At 39.9% G+C, this 13495-nt stretch overlaps 1 protein-coding gene across 2 annotated transcripts; it reads left to right on the top strand.

Moving 5' to 3' along the window:
* The first annotated feature begins 472 nt into the window (after nucleotides 1–472).
* On the top strand, nucleotides 473–11744 carry LOC121378377 (CD302 antigen-like). 2 transcript variants are annotated; one of them, XM_041506518.1, is made up of 2 exons: nucleotides 473–629; nucleotides 11025–11744. In XM_041506518.1, exons 1-2 carry the CDS (start codon nucleotides 497–499, stop codon nucleotides 11246–11248), a joined length of 357 nt encoding a protein of 118 aa, XP_041362452.1. In that variant the 5' UTR covers nucleotides 473–496; the 3' UTR covers nucleotides 11249–11744. The 2 variants fall into 2 exon arrangements, 1 of the variants encoding a protein (XP_041362452.1); XR_005958718.1 differs by lacking the exon at nucleotides 473–629 and adding an exon at nucleotides 5776–5887.
* The last annotated feature ends 1751 nt before the right edge of the window (nucleotides 11745–13495 follow it).

The raw sequence follows: 13495 nt of genomic DNA, 5'->3' as shown, positions 1-13495 counted from the left end.
GTAATTTAATTACATGTTTCGGCATTTTTGTCTTTTTCAAATTAACAATAAGATGACGTCTGGTTATCCTGACGTCATTGAGACAAACAGGTTAATTATACATAAATCTCATTTCTATTAATAGCATTTTATCATTACGTTCAGGATGTGTAGTAGATATCAAAGTAGTCTGGAATTAGCAGGTTAATACATACAAAAAATTGCCGTGAGGACAAACATTAGACCTCTAACTGAACATATTGAAATTGTAAAGTACAAAGTCACATTTCAAGTATAAAACGATAATTATAGTACATAGGTCTAAATGCATTTCTTAGCAATTTTGTTAAATTAAAATAAACACAAGATTATTAAAAATGATCTAACGTTGTATGTAAAAATTGTTTCAATGTAGAGAAATACAAAGTAATCATACTGTACTATATTGCACATCTAATATAATTTGGTTACAGAAACGTGCGGCTCCAATGGCTACAGATTCGTCAGAAAGGGGTCAATGTGTCTGAAGGTTTCATCAGAGAGGCTAAACGGGACGAGGGCGAGGGACGCGTGTGAATCTGAGGGAGCACGACTTGTTAAGATCGACACTGAAGAGAAAAATGACGCCATTGTGGAGATTCTCAAAAAAGGTGGGGGATAATAGAGGAAAAGTAAAAGAAAGGAATGTTTGTTTAAACTTCGGTTTGGTGTCTAACATAATAATGATTATTTTGACACTTGTTCAAGACGAGAGAGAGAGAGAGAGAGAGAGAGAGAGAGAGAGAGAGAGAGAGAGAGAGAGAGAGAGAGAGAGAGAGAGACAAACATACATACACATATACATACATACATACATACATATATTTATTGAGAAAGGTTATCATATTTTAGGAATAAAAATTGTATTATGCGAACCTCGGGGATGGGGTACTCGATCACAATGTTTAAGAATGCCAAGTTATCGCAATTATAATCGATTACATTGCTAGGGTAATCGTAACCAGATATTACTTTCATGATTACTCATAATTCACAAAACTTTTAGATATGTTTAGCATCAGCTGCAGCTCTGGTCAATCAGTATTTACAATAGAATTGATATCTTTATAATAGTAACTTGAGAGAGTCAAAAATTAAATGCAATCATCAACTTGCGTAAACATGTGTAGATATTAATTAATTCCTTCTTTTAGTATTTCTTTATTAACAGATTTTTTTTAAATTATTTTATTTATTTTAATTTTCATTTTTGGGCGGTGGCTAGGGTCTCATTGGCTCAGTATATCAACCATATATCCCTGGCATTGGTGTCTGGTGGTTATCCGCAGCTCCATGTCCCCTTATTGGACTCTGTGGTGGGTGGGGAGCATGGTTAATTAATTATATTTTCTCAATGATGACTAAAAAAAACATTCTCAAACTTTTGTTGGGACCTTGAAAAGGGTCCACACCGAGGTTTCAGATTCTTCATCATCTGACTACTTCTTCAATTGTTAAGAAATTGAACGTGCTAACATCAGATTCCTGGCCGAGGTTTTTGGTCATCGGTTCATCTCGAAGCGGTTATCACCTTTTTCAATGCAGAAAGGGATAGTTGGCTTAGCTGGCAAGCTTAAAAGTGTAAAATATATATATATATATATTAAAAAATGGATCGCTGTTGGTTGAATGCAGCAAAGTACTTGTTGAAATCAACCAATTTTTGCAATATCCGTATCATTGTAACGCCATATTCCTCCTAAAACATCAGGGGGGGGGTGATCTGGTCACGTGACTTGGAAGGAGTAAGTGATGACAATATTTTTCAAAATGTGTCACATACCACGGCCTTTGTTACACCAGTTGTGGAGCACTGGCTGGAACGCTTTCCAGACGATTCGTCCACGTACAATTCGTCCACCCACCTCGGACAATTCGTCCACCCACCTCGGACAACTCGTCCACCCGATTACAACATTTAGACCAACAAATCTAAAATGTTATTTCTTAGCCACTGAAATGGTTAATTATTTTCGTTTTGTGGTAAACTGCTAGTATATGAAACAAACTTTAGTGGCACTATCAACTTGTTATTGTCTGTCTGTGTCCATTATAGTACTTTATTGATATGTTGTTATTTAAACTGCTCTTCAATTACACATAATTCTGACATACTATTTAGAAAACAAAGCTAGTAACTAAACTCTTGCTAAATTACCAGTTCTACATTGCGACTGCTGTATTACCGTACACATTTCATCCACAGGCGCGTATTTGTCCACACGCTCGTACATGATTTTCGTTGTTTCTACTAGGAAGTTTGTGTCGGAAGATAATAGTCAATGCGCACCGGATGAACATTTCGTCGTTTATGTTAAAAATACCTTAGACGGCATTTCCTCGGTTTCTCTCCAATTCAACCAATCGGATATCAGCATTTCGATCGTCTTAATCGTGAAGACACACCAAAAATCGTCTTAATAACAAGTCACGTGACCAAAATTATTTCGACACAATTGGCCAGACATCATCGCCAAGAGCTGTACGAATGACGTCAAAACAACTGGCGCGAACACGCAACGACGCTTGCCCCGCCCATGTCAAGTAATGAACCTATAAAATGCCGTCTAAATCGGTTAGAAGGCTTAAAGGGACATTCCTGACTTTAAAGCTAATAAAATAGACAGTAATATGGATTAGTAAACTCACCTGTAATACATTTGTGTAAAAAAATCAAAGAAAAGTGCGAAATTGAAATACTTACATAGAACAATACTTTCGGGATTCCCCATGACACGATTATTTGAAATCCTCGCGGAAAGGTGAAGGTCAGAGGTCGCAATGATGACGAGAACACAAATTTCCCACAATGCAATATTCAACATGGCTTCGGTGAGTACACGTTTTTGGGATGCAGTCGATTCGTCCACTGGACAATTTGTCCACGGACGATTCGTCCACTGAGGAACTCGAGACGATTCGTCCACTACAAAAAATTAGTTCCGGACGATTCGTCCACTGGGTTTTTATTTCCCCAGTACATTTCCATGGGTGAAAGATTTCCGGCATATGCCGGATTTTCCGATTTTTCTGGGTCTCTAAGGGTCGTTTTTCCAAATCGTGTAAATCCGTTGAGATTTTCATATGGGGGTGGGTAGGGGTTATGACCCAACTTCTCCGATTGTTGATAGATGATTACTCCAAAGTTCAACAAAAAGTTCGATTCTACAACCCAGTTTTAGCAATGATTCAATCCGAGAAAGTTCCCCGATCTAGCAGATGCACATTTCAGTAAGTGCGCGGTTTTTTTGTTTGTTTGGGGGTTTTTTTTGGGGTTTTTTTTTTTTGTGGGGGGGGGGGGGGGGGGTACGGACATCGCTGATCCTTTCGTTCGATTCCGACAAAACTGACTCAATGCGATCACCAGTCAAAGGAAACACAAAATCGCAGTCCGTGAAACGAGATCCGGAAAGTTGAATCAAGTCGCGTCTAAAACAACACGCTTTGTTTGAATGACATTTGTTGTTTTGTTGAATTGTTTTTTAATGTACATTTAATTATATTGGAATTGAAGACAACGAGTTTTTATTTTATTTCGAGGTTATTAGGCATATGGGGATAACATGTGACGAGGGAGGGTACAGTGGATATAATGTACGCCATTGAAGGAGAACATGACATGGGGGGGGGGGGGGGGGGGGGGGGGGGGGGGGGGGGTAATAAAGTCTTCCGACGCGGAGGCTTGCATTACCTATTTACCACATCGTGACATGCGAGATAATGTACGAGCGAGTGGACGAATCGTCAGTGGACGAATCGTCCGGGGCATGATAATGAATACAACAGTTAATAAAAAATGAATATTAATGTTGAATTCTAACTCTGTTTTACTTTTTGTGGTTATAGTATACTACAAAATAATGTTAAGAAACGATTACAATGTCAAAGAAATAACTATTAATATGTATGAAAAAAAATGCAGTCATCGAGTGGACCAATCGTCCGTGGACGAATTGTCCAGTGGACGAACCGTATGGAAAGCACGTAATGTTATTTATTTTTTAATATTGACGTTTTGCATTGATTACCAACAACTTTCCATTTGTTTCCTACAAGTCAGTAGTATTACAATTATTTTTTTCGTTAAACTAAGCGATACGAATGGACGCATTTTAAAAGAAACAAGTAGAAATGATGCCGATAACAATTCCAAGATTTCATAATAATGTTCTTTTTTTCCTCTTTTTTTTTCAACTTCAACAACTTTTTGATCTTGTCTCTTTTTTATTGCCTTCGGCTTGGCAAGCCTTCTGATCGTTCTAGCATTTAGGGTTAGGGTCACTTGTACTTATAGCTATAGAGATCTATAGATGTTGGAAAGATCGGAACTTTGTCCATTAGTCAACTCGCCCCAACCCAAGCATTATACTCATAAAACTGTGATGGTGCAATTTTATGGGTATCTGGTCGTTTCGGCCGGTTGCTAGTCAATTCGTGCCTTGGTCCTTTCGTACCATAGTCATTTCGTAGCTTGGTTCTTTTGTACCATAGTCATTTCGTACCTAATTTGGTCCTTTCGTACCATTGCAAAATTGAAAGTCATATCGTACCCAATCTAATTACGTATATAAGATGCAAACACCACCTGCAACTGACTTTATAAATCATTAAATATTTAATTTTGTCCCTAAAAAAAGATCAAGTCATTTCGTACCATACACTGAAACAAATTTGTTGTTAAAAAAAAAATTGTCATTGTGTATAAGTAATAAACATGAGTAATTGGCTGATTTGGTAATCGATAGGGTAGTCAATGTTTTCAGTGGTTGTTATTGTTTATTTCTTAAACAAATAAGATAATAAGTAATAATAAGTAACATTCGACCATTTCAGCTGGTAACTGAAAAAAATTGTTCATATTTATTTATTATTATTAGCATATTTATTAATTATGAATGTAAAAAAAGCACACTTTAGTCAATTGGAGCCAATTTCAGAAAACATCGAAGATGGCCGTTAGTAGTACATACCAAATACGGCTCTTGTCAGGTAAAATGGAAATAACAGTTGACAGTAGCCCGAGTACTCTGACTGTAAGAGAGCTAGACGAACATTTGGACATAAATACGCTCTCATTACAGTCAGAGACCAACCTATGTATATATTTGGCAATTCCTGACTACCAAACGGTAGGCAAAGATTCCCGCTCTAATACCACAACAATCCTATGTTTGACGTCAAATACATTTACATCGATCATTTTCGAGTTAACTGATACAAAAAAATCCACATATTAATCACTAATACACATACTACAGAAAGAAACCCGACAGCACCCACATTCAGCTACGCTTCGTGACACTCTGTCGCAACAATTACAAAGCTCGGCGATCTATTTCGAGACGTAGATCACGTGATCGCCACTGGGCGATTCCGCCTTGTGCAGCAGTTACAGGGGCCGTCTCATACCAAGCGACTTTACAACATGGAAGAGTTGGCTAATGCCGTTTTGGATGAATTTGGATTTAATTACGTCATTAAACCAAGACAATTACACATTATTTATTCCATTTTGAATTTGAAGGATACATTTGGGGTGTTATCGACAGGATACGGCAAAAGTATGTGCTACGTATTGCCTCATCATATGAGACGGCCCCTGTAACTGCTGCACAAGGCCGAATCGCCCAGTCTCGAAATAGATCGCCGAGTTCTACGTCACAAAAAGGTCACGTGATGCGCTTCAAATGCATGACAAGTCGAAGGGAATCCGCCGTCTAAAAATAGACTTTATTTGACGGTTGAAGGGAAAAATAAATTGATACGTACGAAAAAATATTTGGCAAAAATGCATATTGAACAACTACGAACATTTTGGGGACCAAAAACACATTGGATATACAGATATAGATATTCTGGACAAGGAAATGTAAGTAAATTGTCATTCTAACAATTAAAAAAGGTTTTATTAGCCGGAAACTTTATAGCATTGCAACAAAGTCAGGAATGTCTTAGAAAGAAAATCTGCTACGTTTTCATTGGAGTGGAGATTAAGGTGCACATTTAGAGCAAGCTGTTGTAGCACACGCCTATCTTGGGCACAGGTATCGGCCTCAGCCGGTATCTTTGTCCAAACTCATTCCTTTTGCTGTCCAGGACAGAATAGTTGGAACATTTTCTTCAGAAATAAGAATGCCTTCTAACCTATACATAACGTGACGTCGTTTGAAATAACCAACCAATAAACAACGATATTATCTCCATTCCGCTACCAAGTTCCAGCCATGTTCATCCATAAAATCACAAGACATCCTTAAGGGGTGCGCATTGCCCCGCTTTCCCCTACATGCGTGCATGTGCTTTGTGGTCAAAAATAAACAACTAAAATAAAATAAAATAAATAAAAATTCTTATTATTAATGTTGAGGGCTCGTTCAAAAATAGAGTCATAATAAATATGTAAATACAATAATCATAAATTTACTTTGATTGTTCCATTCCCTATTATAATTACAATATTATAACTATAATAGACTATGTCTATCAAATTGTCCCCATCATAATTGGTAACCCCCTTCTGTTAGGTTAGGTTACAATCTGCACTTCTTTGGCAATTCTCTGTGTCGATATTCCACTAAAATAAAAAGTGTCCGTACATTTATTTAGTCCGTGGACAAAATATACGGTAAATAACTAATACAATTTTTTTTATAGTAGACGAATTGTCCAACAACAATTATTGGTTGTGAACAAATAGTCTCGAGTTCAGCAGTGGACGAATTTTTAGCGGACGAAACGTCCAGAGGACGAATCATCTGCATCCCGCTGGAACGAGAAATAGCCCAATGGGGCCATCGACGGGGATCGATCCTAAACTGACCGCGCATCAAGCGAGCGCTTTACCACTGGGCTACGTCCCGCCCCTCCCCGATTATAAGTGCCGAAAACAAGAATTCTGTACCGGTGATGAGATTCTGTACCGGTGATGACATTCTGTACCGGTGATGACATTCTAGTCGGGTTCAGTATTTAGTACATACCCATTAAATCTTACTATACATGTAAAAACGTCCCGAATACAAACATCAATTACACTGTTCCGTATTATTCAACGGCTGGAACTACTTTTCCCTGACACAACGGTACTATTTATAGCACAAGGTTACGGGGAATGCCCATAACGATATGGCGCTTGTTTTGAATTACCTATTAAAGGCGTTAACTGTTAAGACGGTTTATATATTTTTTATTCTAGATCAATCTATTCCTGTAAGCTTAAATCAAAGTTGTACTTTCAGCAACTGACGTATATCAGTAGATACCTATATTAGGGCATTGACTTAAGGGCATACATTCTGTTCATCCACTTCCCACAAAACATTATATACTTAACTCCAAAAGAAACGCGAAAATTTTAAAATATTAAAAAACCCACATTTGAATAAACTATGTACAAATCGATTAAGTTGACCAATAGCCATCTTGTCAGCGTATCCAATTCCACATAACGCATGAAAAAAACGAGTACAGTGTGACGTCACGCACGTGCTGAAATAGACGACCAAAATCGATCTGGAATGCAAAACGGGTGGATCATGAAAGATGCGAATTGCACGTGAAACACTACCAGGCCTGGGTATAAAAGAAACGCCAGACAGCAATGTTCAACTCATTTTACGAGTAGCGATACAACGATGCCACGACTTAACGCTGATTCCAGACATAGAGCTTTGGGGAATTTGGAGGCCGGAATGGATGCCAGGCAGGTTGCACGTGCTTTCGGTGTCCATGTCTCGACAATCTACCGTCTCATAGACCGATTTCTACAGAACAACAACGTCGTCGACCGTCCACGTAGCGGCCGTCCCAGAGTGACGTCACAGCGCCAGGACCGTTACATCGTCCGAACTCACATGCGTGATCGGTTCGTACCAGCCACCACAACAGCCCGGCAGACAGTGGGAACCCACAACCGCCCCGTTTCCTACACCACGGTACGACGTCGTCTGATCGCCATCCATCTGAAATGTCGTCGACCGTACATTGGACAACGTCTCACACAGCGACACCGCCTTGCACGACACAACTGGGCTGTTTTGCATCGACAGTGGCGGAACCGACAGTGGCAGAACATCGTCTTCTCCGACGAAAGCCGCTACTGCTTAGATAGGGCCGACGGTCGTATGAGGGTGTGGAGGCGTCGAGGTGAGCGCTTCACAGATGCGTGTGTTATGGAGAGGGACCGTTGGGGAGGGCCTTCCGTCATGCTGTGGGGTGCCATATCCTGGGGACGTCGTGTACAACCTGTCATCTTCGACAACAACGGCCGAGGACGCGGCAGGGGCGTCACAGCACAGCGCTACATCGACGAAGTGCTCACGCCTGTGGTGGTGCCTTTTTTCGCGGGTCACCGTCAGATGGTTTACCAGCACGACAACGCCAGGCCACACACGGCACGGGCCACCCAGGCATTCCTGGCACAGCACAACATCATCACAATGGACTGGCCAGCTTTAAGCCCGGATCTGAACCCCATCGAGCACTTGTGGGACGAGGTTCAGCGCATGATGAACCAACGCCCTGCTCCCGTGGTGACACAGCAGCAGCTCCGCCAGGCCGTCGTGGACACCTACAACAACGTGCCCAGGGCCTTCATCAGGAACCTCTTCCTCTCCATGGGTAGGAGGTGTGCGGCGGTCATGGCCAGCAATGGCGGACACACCCGCTATTAGTGGACATGTTTGAGTGGCATGTGACGCCATTGAAGAAGCGCCATGGCCTTGACATTTCAAATGACAATGCGACCTCGATTTTTAACATGTCAATAACATGAAATCTCATCTTTACGAATTGTTTAAGTTTTTCATAGAAACGATTATTTTAAGAACTTTGGGACGTATTTCAATGAGTGCACTCAAAACCTCCAATCTACGTATTCGCGTTTCTTTTGGAGTTAAGTATATATCCATCGTTAAATTGGTGACTGAACCAAATAAACCTCACTTTAAGCATTCATTGTTTTAAATATGTTAATGCATTTTTTCTTAACACACGATCTAAATTTTACGTGGATTACATCAAGTAGTGTTTCATAATTGACGAAATTCGTGTGATTTAACCAACCATTTATAAACATTTCAATTTTGAACTACCAGTATTGCCGGATCATTGCTTCCATCTAAAGTTGGATTCAGCATTGCCGGATCATAGAGCGAGACGTATCTCAGTGGTACCGCGCTCGCCTGATGTGCGATCGATGTAGGATCGATTCCCGTCGCTGGGCTCATTGGGCAATTTCTCGTTCCAGCCAGTGCTCCACACCTGCTGTAACAAAGGTCGTGGTATTTACTATCATGTCTGTGGGATGGTGCATATAAAAGATCTCTTGCTGCTAACCGAAAAGAGTAGCCCATTAAGTGGCGACAGGGGGTTTCCTCTATCAATATCCGTGTGGCCCTTAACCATATGTCCGACGCCGTATAGCCGTCACCAAAATGTGTTGAGTGTGTCGTTAAATAAAACATTTCCTGCCGTCCTGCCGGATCATTTGCTTAATGCAGGTTTATATAAAACCCTTATGTACCAAAGTTCATACTTTCTCCAAGATGTACACATCTTGAATTGTTATAACATGTATTACCCATTTGCCTAACTACATATGATTTTGTGTTTTTTGTATACCACTCGTCACTGCGGCATTGGGGTTTCCGGTAGGAAAATTACTGCAATCGTGAAATACAGAAACCAGAAAAACACGTGCGACTTTGTTTATGTAGGCCTACACTATATAGCAGATCGGGAAAATCATACGAATCACGTCACAATCTAATTAAAATTAGCACCACTGGTTAATTACTATTACCTGTGAATCTAACAGCACCCCAATGGAGCTCATGTCCAGTTGACCTTTCATTCGACCAACAACCAAAACCTTACTTGCAAAATCATTCAAGTGATTTGATGATGATGATAACTTGTTTAACGTGCCCATATACCACTAGGGTTTCGAACACGCCCATCGTAACCGGACTCGGGATGGAGGGGGGGGGGGGGGTGGAGTTGAAAATGGGCAGAATTTTGAAGATAGCAATTAGTAAAAAGGTTAATAGAATAAAAAAATTAAAAAAGAAATTAAAAAAGTTACAAGCCAAAAATAAAAAGAATTGACTGCTCGGCCGAATATTTATATAATTTGGAGCATTTTAGAAGGACAGTCCAAAATTAAATAAGAGAAAGAAGAGAGGATCGGACTATTTAATAATATTTAAAAATAAAGAAGTAATTTCGACATAAAATTTTGAACGCAGACCATGACGACTGGACTATACCCTAGTCTAATACTCTCTCTCGTTCAGACGGATCCGGCTTCTCAAGATCTGTATTTCAGCACAGCACTACACCTTCGTCTATCGACTGTCAATCTAGGGGTTTTCTTGACGGGATGCAACCCATCTCGTCCCTTTAAGTTGTGCACCCAAACGGCCTTAAGGCCACTCGCGTGGACATATCGATCGGACTTCAAACTTTTAGATCTGCGTTCAAAATTTTATGTCGAAATTACTTCTTTATTTTTAAATATTATTAAATAGTCCGATCCTCTAATTGCTATTTTCAAAATTCTGCCCATTTTCAACCCCCCCCCCCCCCCCCCCCCCCCCCCCCCCCTCTCCATCCCGAGTCAGGCCACCGAACTTATCGGAGGTCGGACTCGGGATGGGCGTGTTCGAAACCCTAGTGGTATATGGGCACGTTAAACTAGTTATTATCATCATGAAACGAAATTTAAATGCAGGGTTTTCAGTCTCTTTTCCTTTTCGTTTTCCTTTTATTACAACAAAAATGAAATATTAGCCTTTATTGGAAATGAAAACATAGGTTATCTTCTGATGTTTGACTTCCAAAACCTTTTTTTATTTAATGGGGTTTTTAAAATTATTATTATCTTCTTTTTTCTTCTTCTTCTTCTTCTTCTTCTTCTTCTTCTTGTATTCTTGTGACAATGTTAATACCTTTAAGCAGCCTCTAAGACGATTTTTAATTTTGAAAATATTCTTTATTTACTGCAGAATATTCAGACTTGTTCCACATTGGACTTTTTAAGAACCACACTGGCGATGGCAGTTGGAGATGGACAGACAACTCTGTGTTAGTGTATAACAACTGGCTACCGAGTTCACAAAGAATGGATGGACCGTTTACCGGCCTAAACATGGTTTACGATGGAGTGTCTAGTTACTGGAGACAAGTATATGATTTCGAGATGTTACGTTATATCTGCGAGAAACCATAGGTGTATGTCAAACTGAGACCTTTTTCCCCTCTTTCGTGAGGTTCCGTAATGCGGTGTTCAACTACGAAGATACACGGACTTTTCGCCGAAAAAATATTTGCTTACAGACTTTTCGCGATAGACTGTTCTAATCCTGAGCTTAAATCTGAATATGACCTATGTATGTCTAAATCTCAGCCAAAACCTATTATTAACTCTTAACAATCAGTCATTTAACAGCCTATCGGCTAAACGTCTTTCGGCGAAAGTTTTACAAATCGAAAGACTTAAGTTAAGACGCACTCTCAGCTGTTACAATAAAAAGACAAAATATTTTTGGTATATTTTAGACAAAATTAATGATAAAACATTTTTAAATTATATATATCAAAAACCAACTTAATGGCATATGACAAATGACTGTCAAAATGACCATATGTTTTACATGCAATCAAACACTCGTTATCACACTAACAAACAATCCACATTTAAATTTAAATTATAGTCTAGTAATCAAAATGGTGATAAATATTTCGACATAAGTAAATATGTGCTTGTTATTATCATTGTTTATTGTGCTTGACCACATAACAGTAATTGTACATTTATTGGTTGAAAATGCTGTAAGGAATTACATAGAACCTGTCTCTGCTGTTCATATCTTTTACATTTAAAAGAAAACATGGACACTGTTTTCTAACCGGCATCCACTAAGAGTTATCGATCGTGCGACCGATCTGCCGCTTTACTGGCTATAATGTGCTGTTCTGTGCTGTACTCTTCTGTTCTGTGCTGTACCCTTCTGTTATGTGCTGTACCCTTCTGTTCTGGTTTTTATATATAGCATACTATTAACCTATATACGTGTGATAACAATTTAAAGCCATACGACTGGCTGCACCTAGGTGATCACCAGGGACCTAATTCACTAAACGCCGACAACTTTGCGATCTAGTAGAGCAATGTAAAAATACTTGCAATGGTGATACGATGTTACTCAACATAGTTTAACAGAACTTAACAGAGCTTTGTGAATTAGGCCCCAGGTCACCAATGTCATGCTTTCCAATGAAAAAGCAGAATCGAAGACCATTACTGAGTATACTCTGTGACGTATAATTTAACCTGAAGCTGATTTGTATGTGACGTATAAGGTAACTACAAATGCTAGGGCCGTGAATACATTTTAGTTGGGGAAAAAAAACTTTAAAAAAAAAAGGTATGTAAAAAATACAATACTAACTTCGTGTCCGTTATGCTTATTTCAAACTACCAACTGCCTGCATAAAGTTGGCCAACTCGACGGTTGCGTTCTAATTTTCCCAACTGCTGACGGGTGCACTCATATTAACAACTAATGGGTTATACAACGGGAATCGAGTTGTAGGAGCGCTCAGACTAGCAACTAGAAAGTCGTAAAAATCGTGACGGCCGAAAGTTGGCCAACTTTCTGCTGGGAGTTGGTAGTCTGACCCTAGCATAAGATACCGTTTATCATACAACAACTCGTAGTTTTAAACATATCCATTCCGATTTACTTCGTTATATACGTTTTAAAAGAACTCGTTGTAAGGTAACATGTATCTAACGGCCACTCGTGTAGTATTTTCTATATACTACGCTTTACTACCAACGGCTTCTGCCCTGGTTTGTTTCTTTTGAATTTCGGTTACCGTGTAAAGCTTATTCTATACAGGACCATCAAAATAGATGTTCAAAAACACATTTAGTTTAAGGAAATAGTGATCAATGTCCACAAGACTTAGGCTAGTGGTAAAGCGTTCTCTGGATGCGCGTTCGGTCTAGGATCGATCCCCGTCGGTGGACCCAATGGGCTATTTCTCGTTCCAGCCAGTGCACCACGACTGGTGTAACAAAGACCGTGGTATGTACTATCCTGTCTGTGGGATGGTGCATATAAAAGATTCCTTGTTCCTAATCGAAAAGAGTAGCTCATGAAGTGGCGACAACGAGTTTCCTCTCTCAATATCTGCCTGGTATTGTCTGACGCCATATAACCGTAAACCGGCCTCGGTGGCGTCGTGGTTAGGCCATCGGTCTACAGGCTGGTAGGTACTGGTTTCGGATCCCAGTCGAGACATGGGATTTTTAATCCAGATACCGACTCCAAACCCTGCGTGTGTGCTCCGCAAGGCTCAGTGGGTAGGTGTAAACCACTTGCACCGACCAGTGATCCATAACTGGTTCAACAAAGGCCATGGTTTGTGCTATCCTGCCTGTGGGAAGCGCAAATAAAAGATCCCTTGC

The sequence above is a fragment of the Gigantopelta aegis genome, chromosome 8 (assembly GCF_016097555.1).
Source record: "Gigantopelta aegis isolate Gae_Host chromosome 8, Gae_host_genome, whole genome shotgun sequence".
NCBI classification, from domain to species: Eukaryota; Metazoa; Mollusca; class Gastropoda; order Neomphalida; family Peltospiridae; genus Gigantopelta; species Gigantopelta aegis.
This window is presented reverse-complemented; position numbering and strand designations above follow the sequence as displayed.